Raw genomic sequence first — 17,136 nt, 5'->3', positions numbered from 1 at the left:
TCTCTAAATAAAATACAAAAAATATGGCTGATGTGGCTTAGTGGTCAAGTGGCCCTGAATTCAATCTCCAGTACCACCCCCCTAAAAAGAAAGAAAGAAAGAAAGAAAGAAAGATATTGTTTCTAATATGCCCTTTGACTAATGGCCCAGGGAACAATGGAGAGACACCCAACATACAGTTACCCGGCAGCACGGCCCTGCTGCTCTCTGGCCCCAGTAAGGCATTTATTTGGAGCAGTGGTTAATTCATAATTTTATATTTTGCCTGACATCCCCAGCCCCTTATATTAAAAAATGATTACTTTGGGGCTGGGGATGTGGCTCAAGCGGTAGCGCGATTGCCTGGCATGTGTGCGGCCCGGGTTCGATCCTCAGCACCACATACAAACAAAGATGTTGTGTCTGCCAAAAACTAAAAAATAAATATTAAAAAATTATAAAAAAAAAAATGATTACTTATTTGATGTTTTCAGATCAGTTGGGACCTCGGTCATTTGGGAGCTGGGAAATCTAGATTTGCTGCTAGTGTCAGGGAGAGTCGGGGCAGGAGTGCTGCAGGGCCTCCAGGACAGGCTTGGGGGTGACAGGCTGCAAGCTGTGGCTGTAACAGCAGGGCTCAGGACTGCTTCTGCTCGTTCGGTGTGCCCCTGTGTTGGGATGTGATGTAGAAGTGTCTCTGCCTGCTCGTTTGTTTTGTTTCCTGACGCTGGGGATGGAACCAGGGCCTCAGGCGTGTTAGGCAAGCACTCCACCACTGAGCTACATCCCAGGCCTGCCTTGCCTTTGTGTTTTATACCCATGTGCATGTGGGAGTGTCACACACTATGTGAGACTCACATGTGCCAGAGTGGGTTTGTGTACACACGGGAATGGGGTGATGTGTGAGCACTCATGAATGTGTGCATATCAAGGGAGCACACTCGCCAGGTGTGATGGGGCACACCTGTAATCCCAGAGGCTTGGGAGCTGAGGCAGGAGGATTGTGAGTTCAAGGCCAGCCTCAGAAACTTAGCAAGGCCCTAAGCAACTCAGTGAGAACCTGTCTCTATAAATAAAATACAAAAAGGGCTGGGATGTGGCTCAGTGGTGCCCCTGAGTTCAGTCCCTGGTACCAAAAAACAAAAGGAGCATGCTCTCAAAACTGCATGAATGTTCGTGTGTGCACACGTGAGAACAGCATTCAGGGAGTGGCCATGCCCAGGTATCAGGGCACAGCTGGCTATGCATGGCGTCCATTCATCTTCTCCCCAGGCCAGAGAAAACCCTGAATGGTGTCCACCAGGCTTTCAGAAATGGCTGGGGCTTCTGTTGGGAGGAATGGATCTGAGGGCTAAGGATGCTTCTAGGATTTCAGGCTGCTGAGCAGGTGGGCCAGGGGCTGGGTGTCTTAGGGCCCAGGTCCACTAAGAACTCACTGGTTTAGACACTCCAGCATCAAGACTGGTATCAGGATTGGGGTTGTAGTTCAGGGGTAGAGCACTTGCCTAGGATGTGTGAGGCATTAGGTTCAATCCTCAGCATCACATAATAATAAATTATTGTGTCCATCTACAACAACAAAAAACAACTGACTTCAGGCTTAATATCTTCTCTCTTTGCCTGGCCCTCTTCTTGTAAAAGGCGGATCTGCAGATCCCAGTATGTTCCTCTAAAATTAAAAACATTTGTTAGCTATGGACAGCAGGAGAGTCAGAGGGCCACCAAGGAGGCATCCTCTATGCAGATAGCGAGCCCAGCCAAACATGCCTGGGCAGCCCGACTCCAAGCCTTGGGAGGGGAACACGGGAGCTTATTTTGTCCTGCAGAGCTGCCCAGGGCTGGGTGCCTGCGCTGGGCAGCTGCCAGCCCTGGCCACATCCAGCAGAGGCCCGTCTGCAGCTATTTGCTGTAACAACTGTTTTGAAACAGTATTGAGAGAGGAAGGGGAAAAAAAAAGCCCACTAAATTTGTTTTAAGTGAATGCTGCAGAATAGGGCTGCAGAGGTGGGGGGAAATACCAGGGGGCTGCAAGGTCCGAAAGGCATCCAGGACCTCCCCACGTGGGCAACCTCCTTCTGGGAGGAGACACAGGAGAGACAAGAGACAGCACTGGGGGATTCTGAAGCCAGCCCCCACCCACTATTTAGGAATGGGGAAGCTGCCATGCACAAGGAACTAAACCCAAAACTTAGGGCAGAGAGGACCCACATCCGTGCTCTCCTGCGCTCATCCACCTCCTGGGCAGTAGGTATTTACTGCGGCTGGGGCCCAGAGCCTGCCTATCAGCCAGGTTCCAGGACCCCTAAATCATATCCTGCCTGTGGGGGGTACGGTTTGGGGGTCCCAGAGGCCTTTACAGCTGGCTCCTCAACGCACTCTGGAGGGGAGTAGGGCCTCAGAGAGCTGGGGGTCCACCCCTCCCTCACAGGGTGGTTGGAGGCAAAGCCCCTTTTCAGAGCCTGCGGGGCCGTGGCGGCGTGCTCGGAGCAATTTTCAGGAACACCCCTGGTCGCCAAGGTGTCCTCTCTGTTGGATTCAATATTTTTCTCCTACATATGTTTTTTTTTTTCTTAAAGTAGGGTTTTGCGAATTAATTTTTAAGAAGAAAAGATTCCTGGATTGGAAAACCAACTCCGTGGAGAAACTGGTGAAAAGCTCGGCTTTCAAAGGAGCGCAGGAAGGCGCAGTCTGAGACGGGCACCCTGCGAGGACCCAGGATTCTGGGCGCCGCGCGCTTCCATCCCGCGCCCGTCCCTCCCGAGGGCTGGAAACGCGGGTCTCCGACCGCTCCCCCCCCGGGAACAGTTTCTCCGGAGCCGGGCCGCCTCTCCTCGGTGTGCGTGGGAGGCGGGCAGCCTCCGCAGAGGCCTCCGGGCGGGACCCTGTTCGACCGCGTCTCCCCCGGATACTCCCGTGCCGCTGCTGGCCGTCTGGTGCTCCCGATGCCACCAGGAGCGCGGTGGTCCGCGCTCTCCCACCCGCGCCTGAGCCAGACGCCGCCGCCCCCAGCCAAGACCTGCGCCCGGGGACCTAATTCAATCGCCCCCGGCCTAATGAATAGACGCGCGCTAATCGGATCTCGGGCGCTCTACGGGATTTATGCCTTGCGCCTCTCCGCCCGCCCGCGCGCCACGGTGGAGTGGCTGCGGCGCCGAGCTTCCGAGGGCGCCAGCCTGTGCTGGTCAGGGTCCCAGGCCGGCTGCGCAAGCTCGCGAGCCTCGTTCTGCGCCCCCAGCCTGGCCCGCGGAGCCTGGGCTTACCTGGAGTTCCTCCAGGCCAAGTGCCCGAAGTGGGAGCCCGCAGAGGTCTGGTGCCCGGCGGGCGGGAAATCCCGGAGTCCCCGCCCGCGGCCCCCACCCCGGGCCAGCGCGGCCCGCGGGGGGCAAGGCCGGCTCGTCCGTCTGCCCGCTTTCCCCTTTCTCTGCGGATTCCTTTGATCCACGGGCTCTCCGCCGCACCTCCGCTCCCGGGCTGCCGGGGTCGGCCCGCGGGGATCCTGGAAACAGTCCCCAGCTTATCTCCTTTCATCAAGCGGCCTGGGGCCGCCTTGAAACCGCGGAGCCAGTAATTGCTTTTTTCAGGAGGCCCTGTGCGGACTGGACAACAGCCAATCAGCGCCTTGTTTACACTCGGTGATTGACAGCCTGATGGCCAAGTGCCAACCAATCCCAGCAGTCCCGGGGGAGCGAGCGGGGGGGAGGGCGGGGAAAGAAACGAGACAACCAGCCTCAAGTTTAACTCCTTCACCTCCCAGCCGGAATGAAACCATGGAGAAATTCTCATGCGTGTGAATGAGTCGGCTAGCATCTCGTTTATATATCCTTTTTCATACGGAGAAAGAGGAGTAAAAATAATGTATTCATCGCCACTAAGGCATCACCTCGACTCCTCGAGAATAAATACCATTTGGATAGGAAATCAAATTCTAAATGAAATATTTGCTTGCAAAATATTCTAAAAAGTGGTTTGAATATGAATTCAATAAAGAGAATAGTTCGGTGGCTGTTTTCCATTGTGAGAATTTAACAGATGTGCAGGAGAGTGGCACAGAGAAATGCTATGCACGGTTTTCACACCGAGACCCCCACCCCAAATTATCAGGTGAAAGGACCTTGAAACACAGAATCAGAAGAAAGAATAATCCGTGTCTTAGCAACAAATCCTCGATTTTCATTTTGATTGTTGCTCCGTTGCCAGGTGTGGCACAGGGAGATAAAAATTGAGCGCTTGCAAATAGGTGGTGGGAGAGGAAGAACTCATCTCTCCGAGTCTGAGGCCGGGAGAGGACAGGGTAGTGCCCGTGCAGCCCGAGCCGCGGGTGTGCACGCATTCCTGGGCTTTAGCTAGAGCAGCGGCAGTCTCAGAGTGGTGGAAGGTCTGGGAAACCCGAGAAGGCCTCTGGGCTTGGAAGTGGGGCCTACCTGCACCTAGGTCCTGCCACCTGCCAGACAGATCCCAAGTATGAAAAAGGGCATCTGCTTTAAGGGGCGTTGCTGTTTCTTCTCCTGGCATTTTGTACACAGAAACCAAGCATTAGACCTGCGGATTTGAAAAAAAAAAAAAAAAAGCCTCCCCCTGGGCCTGGACACGCGCTCTCACTCGTCCCTGCTCCCTCTCCCGCCCAGCGCCGCCACATTCCCATTCAGCAGCGATGATCTGCGCAAAGGAGCTGCGCAGTCGCCGGGCTTGAATTAGGCGCCATCGGGCTTGGTAGTAGCCCTGCTGCTCCCTGATTGGCAGCTCCCTGGCCCGGCGCCAGCCTATTGGGAGGCCTGTTTACGCCGAATGAGTGGCACAAGCTCCCGGCCGTGGAGGGCCGCGCGTCCAATCAGCGCGCGGGCTGCTCCAGGCTGAGTGGCACGAGCTTATTAGTATGCAGGGCCCGTGGCTCGCCGCGCGGGGCTGCAGGTTTGAGAGCCGCTCTGGATGGGCTCGCTAGAGTCGTTGTTGTGGAAGCGGTGCATTTACAGTGCAACAGTCAGCACATTGAAAATACCAATAGGAATACAAAACAAAGTCACATTTACTGATTTAATTGTATTGCATTCAATTGTATCCAGGAAACAGCCTCCAGTAAGTAACTGAAATTGCTTTCATTTTTTTTGTTTTTGTATTTTTATTATTTTATTTTGGCTTTGGGGATTTACATTTTTGGCAAGATAAATTCAGGATTGTGATGTTAAGAAATATTATTATATTTTCCCTTTTTTAAAAAATCCGTTATAATATTGAGAAGGCTTTTTTCCTAAAAGATGGACTTATATATGAGTGCTATTTTCTTCCTCTGAAAAATCTTATCGATCGGTTTAAAATTCCCCCCGTGATGCGTCCTTGCTTTGCTCTGAGCGCTTGTTGTCTCGATCGACATCCAGCATTAAAAATAAATAATCGAGACAGGACAGGAACCGCCAGGTTGTGTCTGCCGAGCGCCCCGCGGGTGGCTGCGGGTAGACACTCAGCAAGCGCCTAGCTCTGGAGGAACCACGAGCAACCCCAATTATTTGCTCTTGCATCTTACTACACTTGCCCGAGTAGTCCTATATGGGCTCCGCCCGGTTGCTCCGCGGCACAAGGAACTGGCCGGCTCGTGGCGGCCACCGCTGCTGTTCAGAGGGGCTTTCCCGGCTGCAGCAAGGGGCTGAGGAGGGGAGATTTTCGGGTTTCACTTTCAAAAGCCTAATTCATTTCAGGAAAAAAAAAAAATTCCCGGGAGGAGTGGGGGTAGAGGATGGGCACTAGAACAGCCGGACGTTTTTACTGCATGCGTTCCGGGCAGCGCGCGGGCTTGGACTACGAGTCGCGTGGCTGGGTCCACCGGCCGGTGCGTCCCCGGGCGCGGGGATCCGACGCGACCCCAACTCTCACTCGTCTCCCGAGGGGGTGGGCGCGGCCGTTTCGCAGGGAGCGGGTTTTGTAGCACCGCCCGAACACGGTGCGCTCCTGGTGCCGGCCTGGCCTGCAGGCCCCAGGGCGCTCGCTGGCGCGAGGGAGATGGGTTCTGAGCTAGGCAGACCGGCCCAAGCCCTGATCCCCAGTAGGCGGCCAAAGCAAGAGCGGGTTTTTAGATGCACAGTTGAAAACAAAGCAAACCTGAAGAAACCCGGGATCCTGAAGCGCGGGAGACAAGCGTCAGGCCGCGGGAAGAGGGGAACCAAGGCTCCGGAGGTCACGCCCTGCCACCCTGGGGAGGTGTACCGAGGTTCAGTTCTTTCCGAAATGCCCTCGTCAGCGATTCTCTGGGAGGAGCGGGGGCCCTCTGCATACTACCGCTTTCGCTGGGTTTTCTGCTTGATCCAACCCTACCTGGGGCTGCGGCGCAGTCTTCGCGGTCCTCTGCGGTGGCCTGTCCTGAGGTTGGGCGGGGGGTGGGTTTGGAGCTCCGGGACTCCTCGGGTGGCGGCGCCACAGTTACGGGGCCGCAGGACTCTGAGCCCTGGCCGCGATGGCTGCCAGTCCGCGTCTGGTTCCTGGCTGGCTCTGGTTCCCCAGGCTCCGCGAGCCAGTCGCTCGCAGACAAGGAGACGCGGTGCAGTCCCTCCCCGGGAAGAGGTTACACAAAGAAAAGTCTCCCCGAGTCCAGTAAGAATCGCAGCGGCACGTACCGGCGACCTAATCTGCCCCCTGTTTGCGTAAAATATCGAGCGGGTAGGTGAGAGGGAACAATCGAGTCCGCGATCCGCCCGCAGGGGGTGGAAGAATAAAATTACTGCTTCGTAGAGGAGCCCGCGTCCCGAGAATCGCGAGTAGCTTGCGTTTTCTCCACAACTTTGAAATTTCATACTTGGGGGGCACCCACAAAACAAAAGCTCAACACACACGACTCCCCAGAGGCCGCTGGAAAGCCTAGCACCTCCGCTAGCACAGCCCCCCGACCCCTCTCCGGCCCTTGTGCCTTTGAAGCCGCGGGTTCCTGACCTCCCTCCCCTTCCTTCTTTCCCTTTGTCCCTCCTGGCGCCCTCCGGGGCTCGAGAGGCGCCGACCAGGGCCAGAGCGCACAAGCCTCTTGCAGGGCCAGGACATACCCTTCTCTGACCCCGGAGCTAGCAGCCCCTCGGCCCTGCGCTCTCCGGGTCCTGGAGGCCTGGTGCTCGCTTGCGGGCCTGGGCGACAGAGAGCCGAGTTATTTGTTGGACCCGGGGAGAGTGACGATCCCTAGAGGGAAAGGAGCCCCAAACCCCTTTGTATGCAGTTTCGAGACAAAGAGAACTCTTTGTGTAGTCCCGTTTATTTACAATGCAAAAGCTCTCCGAATAAATATTAAAAAAGCTTATCAGCTGAGCAAATATGTATTCACTTAATACATTATGTTTTCGGTTATAGATTAAATCAGACACAAAATAGTCTGCAAATAAGACGTTGTAGAACTCGAAGCATAAAATACAGCAATTTAAAATGGTATTTACGAAATGGAAAACATCTTAATCGCTTTGTTGTCACGGTGGGACGGCTTATTAAAAAAAAAAAAAAAAAAAAAAAAACACCACGAGGTTTTCTGCAAAGTTCACAACTAAAGAGTATTGAGCTTGTCCATATCCCTTCTGTTGGAGGTGATAGCAAACATTAAAACAATGTGTGTTTAGGAAATAAAAAGAAATATGAGGAATGGAGAAGGGGAGAACCTTTGGTAGCATGCCCTCGGTAGTGCACACTTAACATAGCTTGCTCCGTTGCTTTACTGCCTTGTCTGAAATTGTCCCCAATTTCGCCTGGAAGTAGATGCTTCTTGGTGGGTGGGAGTGGAAGAGAAGACAGGCGAGGGTCATTTATAGTCGGCCTTGCCGAGGGTGGGGGTGGATGGACCATGGAGGTCCGGGGTCTGCGGGGACTTGAGCGTGGGTGAAGGCCGCTCTGGGCCGGGCCCATCCTCCCCAGCTGCTGGGCCGAACCCGGTGCCGTACATCCGCATCCCTGGGCCGCCGGGCCACGCGGAGACCGACCTTAGCTGGGCGATCCTGGACAGGCAGACACTGAATGGAGAAATGTTGTGGCCGATTTGGGAGGCTGAAAGAAAACAATTTCCGACTCTCAAAGCATCCCCCCAAAGCCCCCAATCCGCAGAGGAAGATCCTGGGCGAATTTGATTGGGGGGCGGGGTGATTGTTCCAGCCTCGCCAGGAAGCTCCCGGCTCGGGGACAGCAGGCCGGGCACTGCGGCGCGGCGGCCCAGGTGATGCGGGAGCCCGCGGCTCCGGGGAGCTGGCTTGGGATCCTGGCACGGTGTCGGGGGGCGGGGGCCGTCCCGTTGGGTTAGGGGGGCGACAGATTCAAAAGAACGGACTGAAAGACGCATGGGGGGATGGGAGAGGGGAGAAAAGGAAGATTATTAAAAAAAAAAAAACTCTTGAGTTACAATCAATAAAATTACTCGCTTAATTAGCATGGTTATTCGGTTAAGCGGAATGCAGTAAAAGCTGGACCTCGGAATGATGGGAGAGAGGAAAAATGAGAGCTTGGACCCCAGGCCTTTTCCTCCGAGACACCTTTGGGCAGCGGGGGAGGGGAGAGGGTGTGCGAGTGTGTGTGTGTGTGTGTGTGTGTGTGCGCGCGTGTGTGTGTGAGTGCGCGCGCGAGTGTGCGTGATGGCTTCGCAGATTTGGGTTTTTATCACCCAGTGGAGCCAGCAGCCTCTTCAACACGGCGCCCTAGCCGCAGGGAAGCGCGGGGACGCGAAGGGGAAGTGGCGCGCAGCGCGGCCGGGTTGCCCCTGGCTCCTCCAGGCCAAACGTGGTCGGGATGGTGCGTGTATGCGCGGGGACCCTGGCGCTGGGCGGCCCGGGTGGCCCGGCGCGCGCGCGTGTGCGGCAGAAGAGACGCGCGGAGCGCTCGGGTCCCCCGCCGCCGGGCCTGGCCACCGCTCCGGCCAGGGCGGGGGGAGGGAGACGGGTGGGGCGGGGACCCCCGCGCGAGCCGAGCCCCCGATTCACCAAGTCTCTCTGTTTGCCTTCACAGACCATGGACCTGCACGGCGGCCGCCAGCTCGATGTGCGGCCGCCAGCCGAGAAGCCCAGTCCGCCCGCGTGCTGACGGGCCCCGCTGCCCCTGCCGCCGGTGACCCCAGACGCCTCCTCCGCGCCGCCCGCGCGCCACCCGCGCGCCGAGCCGCCCCCGGGCCCCGGCCGCGCTGCTCCCGGGAGGCAGCAGCGGGTCGGGGCCGGGGCCCGGGCCCGGCATGGATGGCCGCGACTTCGCGCCGCCGCCTCATCTGCTTTCAGAGCGCGGGAGTCTGGGCCACCGCAGCGCCGCCGCCGCCGCGCGTCTCGCCCCGGCCGGGCCCGCCACTCAGCCCCCCGCGCATTTCCAGCCCGGGAAGTACTTCCCATCGCCGCTGCCCATGGCTTCACACACAGGTCAGTGTCCCGTCTGGGCGGGTGCGGGACGGAAGGCTCAGCGGGAGTGGGATCGTTCGAGTTCGAGAGTCGAATGGGTGTCCGCCCCTCCGCTCCTCCGAGCAGCTCGCGAAGCTTTGGTTTCATTTCCCTGCCCTCCGCCGAGAGGGCCACGAGTCCGGCTAGTCCAGGAGCCGGGTCCTCAGTTTACAGCGTCCTTTCCCGGGGTCTCCCCCGGGGTCTCCGAGAGAGGGCAGCCCGCTAGCCCGATAAAAATAAAGCCTTCCGCTTCTGGGCACCCTCCCCCACCCCTTCCTGCACAACTAAATTCCGCGGAAACCTCTTTTCTGCATTCTGCATTCACCTCCTTGGGACGCTCTGGGGCTGGGACAGCGAGGAGCTTTCTGCGGAACAAAACGGCTGTGTAGCTGGGGGAGGGGGCCTGGGCGCGCCTGGCCCGCGGATTAGGGCGGTGTGCGCGGGGCGAGCGCTAATGGGGACTGCTGGTGTAAGACGATCAAATCCTGTTTCTATATAAAGCCTTGAAGTGTCAGGGCGAGAATGGGTTTGCAGGGGATGCATTTGCTTTAACAAGTGCCTCTGGTATCCCGCTAAAGCCGGACAAAGCGTGGCCAGAGCAGCCCGCGCCCGTGGAGGGCAGCGCCGCGCCGCGCTACGCTGGGGATTTCGGTGCAGGCGAGTGCGCGCGGCGAGTTTGCGCCAAGAGGAGAGAACCTAGGGCGGCACTGGTGGAGCCGGGCCGGGCGTCCGCGCTTCTGTCCCTTGCCAGAGCCCACAGGCCTTTGGAGTCCCAGGGTCGCCGATATTAACGACCAGGGGAAGGGCGTTGGAGCTCCGCGCCCCACTCCACGGAGGTCACTGGCCCTCTCCTGCGGAGTTTGTGGAAGTGCTAGGGGCTGCTTGGGGGACACTCAGGGTCACCACACAGGGAGGCTTGCTTTTGTTTACAGTTTGTTCTAAACATCAGAAATGTTGTTTGCTGATTTAAAAAAAAAAAATTGGCAGTAACAGTTATTATTGTAGCTTGATGAACTGTGAATACTAATAAAATTATATCTGCTTTAATGGGATTACAATTAGTGTGTGGATTAAAACGGATGGCAGAGATGGGGCTAGAAGGGAAACGTCGGAAGGGAGGGCAGTCAAAAAGCAAAACGTACATTTCCTTAAAAAAAAAAAATCTCGAAATTGCTTAATTACTAACGGGCTTCCAGCATTAACAGCCAGAGGGTATTCAAAGCTGCGGGCTCAGGGCTCCCTGCGGGGTCAGCCTGGCACTGGCCACTTGCTGTCCTGTTAGAGCCTTCCTCCAGGCTGCCCTGTTCTCTCCGTTCTCTTCTTTCTTTCTCTCCCTTTTCCTTCCTATAGATTTATAACTGGAAAGAGAAAAAGGACTGGCCTGAGCAATTGGTGATTTAAAAATACCTTCCTGCTGTCCCTGTGGTTATTAAGTATCTCTTCCCGCCCCTGTGCTGAGATACTGTCCACCCAGCTCAGGCCCCACTGGGGCAGCTAGAGAGGGGATTGTGGTGAAGGCAAGGACAGTTCCCCAGCTTTCCTACCAGCCCCTGCTTCTGGCTGCAGGCTGTGGCCCCAGCTGGGGGGTGGGGAGGCTGAACCTTGTGGATGGGGGATGGGAAGGGAGCATTTGCCCTCCCCCCTCCGATATGCAGTGCCCTCTAGCCTGGCAGGTCACAGTACCAGAGAGGACAGGCCCCTGACACCAAGGCTTTCATAGCAGTGCCCAGGTCAGTCCGGGCCATGAAGCCTGGGGAGACCAGGCTACTCCCTGTTTCCCATCACTTCAGGTCACTGCTGCTTCCTGACCCCATCTACCAACCCACAGCCTGGCCAGCTCCTGGTCAGCCGCCATTTCCCCTTCCTGCCCTTATTTCCAGACCTAGGCAACACCCAGTCAGGTGGGAGTGTGGTGGGGTGGCCTGGACCTTTGTCTTGCTCATTCTAAGTTTAACCACGTGGTTCTTGGAGTGCAGGCTGCAGAGGGTTGTGAGAGATTGCACTGGGCCTGCTGGCCTGTGTCCTGCGTTGCCTGTTGCCATTGCTTGACCCCAAACCCTTCCTGCGTCCCCCTTGCACAGGGGGGTGGGGGGGGGCCCTAGAGGGCGCTGGAGGTCTCTCAGGGCTTCCTTTTTAGGGGCTAGAGGGCCACATGTCCGCTGTTCCTGGAGGCCCAGTTTCCACTCCTTTGGGGACTGGAGGGACCAATTGTGCTTGGAGATGTCCGACCTGTTTGTGGTGGGAAGCCTGGCTGTGCAGCGTGCAGCCGAACTCGCAATCGCCGAGAGCCCGGATATGGTGCTGGTTTAAACATTTCGATACTTGTATTTTTAGAAAAGGAGTTACACTCGGGATCCCTTTGCTTTACTCTTCATCTACATAGGATCTAGGAGGGGAAAAAAATGTGTAATGAAGTTACACAATTTGTTTTTACATCTCATGTGTGGATTTCCAAATGGCCAGTTTGGTGGACTTTCTTCCTCTTCCTTGGGTGGCCCCGTTCTGCAGGCCAGGGATGCAGCAGCCCAGCCCGCTCTCCCTGCACCAGCCGAACAGGAAGATGAAACATGCTGGGGAAGTGTGCCCAGCTCCCCCTGGCAGAGAGTTCAGCCATCAGGGACGCAGGCCCTGCCTCCGCTGGTCTGCCTTCCCCCCTGCCTGACCTGGCAGGGCCACGCAGGCTGGACTGAGGGTCTCCCGGCTGGCTACCTTCCTCCCTTCCCACTCAGCACTTTCACATTGTCAGCCTGCGGGACTCCAGGGGGACACTGGGCTGTTGGGCTCCTTCCCTTGTTTTTCCAAACATGAAAGTGCTGGTGGCTTTACCCTCAGGCTGTAGGGTTTTATGGTAAAATGCTGTTCCAGTCACCTTGTCACCAAGAGTGCAATTAAAATGTTTGGAACCATTATTTTTAGTGCAGTGTTAGATTTTGTCTCTAATACAGATGGTCCGGAGGCAAAGCTGTGAAGTGGGGGGAGGGGGGCAAAACAAGGGTAGGGGAGTCAACAAAATCCAACCCAAGATTTCTCAACGGTTACTGCCTGCAGCAATTGGGGACCTCGCCTTTGCGCAGAGGGCAGCCCAGGCCCAGGGAGAAACCCAGAGAGCCCGATTTTGCCCTGCCCCTCCCCCTTAAAGCACGGTAGGCTCCTGTCCTGTCCTCCCAACATCCCCCTTGCCGGGGACTCTGGCATTGGGCTATTTCACATCTTAGTATGAATAATCTTGGATTCCCCTCCTGCCCCTCTCTTGTCTTTGGGGTGTGAATTGCCCAGGCCTGGACAGCCAGGTGCCCTGGGCTGGGGTTGCTCCCCTGGAGCTGCAACCCTCTTCCTGCTAAAAGTGCTTCAGGTGACCCGCCTGGAAATTAAATAAATAAAATCAAAACCACCAAAAACCCTGCCTCGCCCGTAGAGAAAAAAGATAATTTCCTAGTGTGAAAAGACCCCATCAAAGGTTCCCCCTTCCTCATCACGTGGGGTGTTTTTTTTTTTTTTTTTTGGTAAAGAAAAAAATACATTTTCGTAAATACCTCATTAACTCTATGACACGATGGAGTGTCTCTGCGGCAGTTACCAACATTAAGTAGGTGTGAAAAGAGCTACTTTCTGAAGGCTCTACCCACCCTGCTCCATCAGTGACAGAGCTAGACAGCAAAGCTGCCACCCTGCCCAGCGGAGCCGCGGGGCTCCGGGAATCTGGCAGCTGAGGACAGGGCTGGCTGCGGTGGCCGCGCCCACCCCGCTGCAGCCGTTTTTGGAATGTGGGTTTTTTCTCCGTGGGGCTGTGCTGCCACCATGTCTGATTATTCCTATAAGGACACCAGGGTGTTCTATAGGAATATCCAGGTCATGTGAGCAATAGAGTGAGTTAGGGAGGGGGGCAGGGAGTAGCACTGACACACAGCACCTCTCCCCGAACACATGCACCCCCAAACACTCCCCGGTTATTCTTAGAAATCCCCCTCTTCTCCCTGCGAGACAGGGTTCAGCAGCCCGCACAGACAGGACAAAACGCATCGGAGGTTGTTAGAATAACATGGATGAGGCTAAAAATACCCTTCAGAAACACACATAAAAAAGCCAAATCCAACAACAGAATGAGCTAAAAATATTCCAGGCTTTGGCAAAGAGCACAGAGTTAAATAAATTATACAAGAGCCATTCATGGGAGCAAGTTGACTTTCTCTCTTACGGGAACTTGGTTCAAGCTAATAAAAATAATAATTTACTAGCCACTGAGCTTTGCATGAGTTTAAATTTAATTGGTGGGGCTTCTGGCGTTTGTCACTTCTTGGCGATTAGTGGGCTTGCCCTGGCCCAGGGCAGGGTGGGGAGGGGGTGCCGAGGACAGGGTCCCCGGCTGCGGGGGCATCCTCCCTTGAGGAACAGAGCCCAGTGCTAGGGCAGGATGCCCCGGAGGCCAGAAGAAGAGGAAGACTGCTAGGGGTTCATTGGGAAGACAGAGAAGGAACAAGCAAGGTGCGGCTATTTTAATTTGATAAATGATGGTACACCTTTAAGAGTGTGTTTTAACAATCAAGATACACTCCAGCAAGTTGATAGGATGTTCGCTGTCAACTTACATATGTCATCAGAGCAGGCTGTGAGCGTAAATAATGGGCAAGCACTCAGGATGCGCCGCAGCCTCTCCTGGAGGCCCAGGCTAGCAGGTAGCACCCAGTCTATGGGCACCCTCTCCTGTCATGCCCCCCACTCTCTCTCTCTCTGTGTCCGCAGCCAGAGGAGAACAGGAATGAGGGACTCTGGATGCTTCTTTCACCTTGGGCAATTTGGTCAGGGTCCCTCCTCCCTGGGGAGTTCCCAGGTCTCACTATCAAAATAAGAGCTTCAGGAATTCTTGTTCAGAAAAACCACTGTGGGTATTATCTGAGGCTAGAATCAGGCAGCAGATGTTTAAATGCAGCTTTTCCCAGGAATTTTAAACTTCCACTCTTTAAGTTGGGGTCAGGGTAGTCCCCTTTGCTCTCTCCAGTTCCTGGGCTGTTCCCTAACTAAATATTCTGGCACGTCTCTGCTGGCCCTCCTAACTCCCTAAGGACTACATTTCCCAGCATGCTTTGGTCTAACTCCAGGGTTCGAGGCTGGGACCTTCCATGCCCTGGCTATGGGAATTCCCAAGCACAGATAGAATTCGGCCAGTGCCACTGGGAATAAGTGCTTTCCGGGCAGGCAGGTGAAAGGGACCTTGGTTGTTATCCCTAGAGCCCCCTTGCCCTTTCCCCTCTGAGGCCTCTGGGCCCCACCTGGCTTCCTTCCTACCGTAAACATGGGAATATAGTCCCCCTGGACTGAGAGCTGCCCCTGACCCCATGTCCTGGACGCTGTGGCAGCTGCTGCTTGCTTGTCTCTCACCCCTGAGCTCAGTCTGTGACGGGCTCACCCTGGGAACAGGGTGAGGGAACTGTCAGGGAAGGGGTGCAGGGGCTCTACTTGGTGGCAGAGGACCGTCCCTGGTGAGGCATTCCCCCGCCTTGCACGCGCCTCACACACCTAATATCTTCAAACAAAGTAACTACCTGTTTTACTACCAGCATCCCCCAAATGAGGCGGAGATTTCCAAAGAAGCCGTCCCCAGGACAGGCAGCCTCAGGCCCCTCTGGAGGCTGGCCAGCTGCTCCTCACCTGTCAGAGGAGGTTCTGAAACCCTCAGCTCCTGGGCAGCCTCCTGCCCAGTGCACTCCTTGGAGGCCCAGAAGGTCTCTCTCCTTGCTTTGCAGACACACTGCGAAGGGCTTCTGTGTGCCCTGTCTGAGGCAAGAGGATGGCTTGCTCTGCTGGGTGTCCCACCCGCCGGCAGGGAGCAGCCCCCCTGGGTTCACTCTTCCCCATTAACCTCTGGGACCTCATTTCCCCCCACCACAGACACAGTGCAACAAGCAAAATGACAAAAATCACAACCAGTGTGCAATGTCTGGGAAGTGGACCAGCAGCCGGGCTGCGCTGGGAAGGGCCCGGCTGGGGCCCAGGGCGTGGGGCGGTGCTCGGCTTTGGCTCCGTTGCTCTGCCTGCTGACGTTTTTATGGGATAATATACCGTTTAGACCACGCAGGCCTATTTGTCAGTGGGCTGCCCCTGTTTGTCGTAATATATAATATCACTGCCGCCCGTGGTCCTGCGAGCAGCTGCCACAGCAGGCTCTGGGGACAGGTGGGTGCCGGGTGGGATCAGGAGAGGTGGTGGTCCGCGTGGAGCAGGGGGCGCCAGGCCCTGGTTACCAGGTCCGCACCGGGTCTGGGGTGGGCCTCAGCCTGGCAGGAAGGCGTGCAGCCCCCAACCTGGGAGCCAGCGGGCAGCATGGCAGGCTGTGGCTGCAGCTGTCCCTGTGATTAGGTTCCAGATCGGACCAGCCACCAGCCCTTGTCTTCATTCCGACCTAGGGGAGCAGACAGGTGGGCTGGGCCCTCCCCCAACAAAGCCTCCACTGTCTTTGAAAGAAGAGGCCGTGAGGCCCGCGGGGGCATTGCGGCTTCCCCTGGGCCGGCTGCAGGCTGGAGCAGCCCACCCTCACTCAGTGCAGGGACTTGGTTTCCTAAGGGAAAATTCCAGAAATGAGGGAGGGCAGCAGACAGTAGCCGGGCCTCCCATGGAGGCCCCGGGCAGCTGCTAGGTCTGAGGCAGAGGGTGACCTGGGGAGCAGTGCTTTCGTGGGGTCCCCTGCCCTGCCAATCAAGAATCCTTAGCATGTTCAATAGGAAGCACACTGCCTGCCATCGTCCCCTGGAAAAGCCTGGTCCTGCTTGGACCTCCTTCCCACCTGTCCTTCCTTGGTGTCCAGGGCTGGCTTTCCCTGTCCTTCTGCCAGCGGGTCCAGGGAAGGAGCAGCATGGCCCCTCCACCCAGAGCCAGGCAAGACTGAGCCCTTTGGTCTGCATGCTGGGAGCAGAGCTGGACGAGGTGGGGGTGAGTGGGTTCAGGACCAAAGAGGGCAGGCCAAGGAGGACAGCTGGGGACAAGAAAAGCAAGGAACAAGCTCTGGGTGGGGAACCATGGCAGGGGTGGGGAAGGGGCCATGCTGCAGATGGCCACACTGCATCCCCTTGATGGAGCAAAGGCACACCTGCAGACCTTGACCCCGACGTCCCAGCATCCCTGGCCGTCACCACCCCTGTCACAGCCAGCAGTGAGCTGCGGGAGCTCACATGTGCTCACAGTGGCAGAGGTGGCCGTCCATGGCTGCCCGGTCACGTGCAGGCTCACCCTTGTGCTGGCTCCCATGGCCCAGGGGGACCCACGTCCCCCCAGCCCTGGCAGAGCCAGGCTGCCCAGAGCCAGGGAGGGGCCTGTTCCTCCAGGTCTTCCTCATCACCGCTCTGCCCTTGGCTCCCGGTGCCTGCTGGAGGGAGTGGAGCTGCGGGCCCTCAGTGACCATCTAGGGCAAGGCCCAGGACCTCCGCCGGGCCGACAGGCTGCCCACCCCCACAGTGTGCCTTGGACTCCCCCATCCCTAGTGACCTCTGAGATGTCCTGTGTCACGTCCAGACCAAACACTTTGGGTGAGCCGTCCCCCACCAGGTGCCTGGCCAGCTTCCCACCCTAGCTAGCCTGCACCCTCCCCAGGCCCTGCCACTGACGCAGAGTCCCCCCACCCCACCCAGCACTGGGCTCTGCTTCCCTCCCCCTGCTCCTCAACCCTGGTCCCCTGCCCCAAACCCCAGCTCTCATGTCATGGCCCTTGCTACTGGCCACTGTCTGCCACCCTGTCCTTTTCTTTCTGTTGTCCTTGAGAGATGCACACTCTTAGCCACCCTAGTCCTTCTATCACATGCCC

General features: G+C 56.8%; 2 protein-coding genes across 7 annotated transcripts in view; one reads left to right on the top strand and one right to left on the bottom strand.

Annotated features, from left to right (window-relative positions):
* The window catches only part of LOC124105824 (uncharacterized), a 48,352-nt gene extending 41,594 nt beyond the window's left edge, over window positions 1-6,758 (bottom strand). The window contains exons 1-4 of the mRNA XM_058585224.1: window positions 6,687-6,758; window positions 6,283-6,514; window positions 4,614-4,739; window positions 3,240-3,492 (exon numbers count right to left, since the gene is read on the bottom strand). Coding sequence (XP_058441207.1) covers window positions 3,240-3,492; window positions 4,614-4,739; window positions 6,283-6,514; window positions 6,687-6,758 — 683 coding nt within the window. The remainder of the gene's footprint in view (window positions 1-3,239; window positions 3,493-4,613; window positions 4,740-6,282; window positions 6,515-6,686) is intronic.
* Window positions 6,759-9,084: 2,326 nt separating this feature from the next.
* Window positions 9,085-17,136, top strand: part of Bahcc1 (BAH domain and coiled-coil containing 1) — a 56,552-nt gene continuing 48,500 nt past the window's right edge. For 2 of the 6 annotated variants that reach the window (XM_058585261.1, XM_058585258.1), the window contains exon 1: window positions 9,091-9,326. In XM_058585261.1, coding sequence (XP_058441244.1) covers window positions 9,149-9,326 — 178 coding nt within the window. In that variant the 5' untranslated portion in view covers window positions 9,091-9,148. Of the gene's footprint in view, window positions 9,327-17,136 lie in introns of all 6 variants that reach the window. The other 4 variants (XM_058585262.1, XM_058585260.1, XM_058585259.1 and 1 more) reach the window with 4 other exon arrangements.

The sequence above is a fragment of the Marmota monax genome, unplaced genomic scaffold, assembly GCF_021218885.2.
Source record: "Marmota monax isolate L192 unplaced genomic scaffold, Marmota_monax_Labrador192_F-V1.1 WCK01_AAM20220418_F8-fsc00220, whole genome shotgun sequence".
NCBI classification, from domain to species: domain Eukaryota; kingdom Metazoa; phylum Chordata; class Mammalia; order Rodentia; family Sciuridae; genus Marmota; species Marmota monax.
Note: the sequence above shows the minus strand (reverse complement) of the source record. Positions and strands in the feature narration are given on the sequence as shown.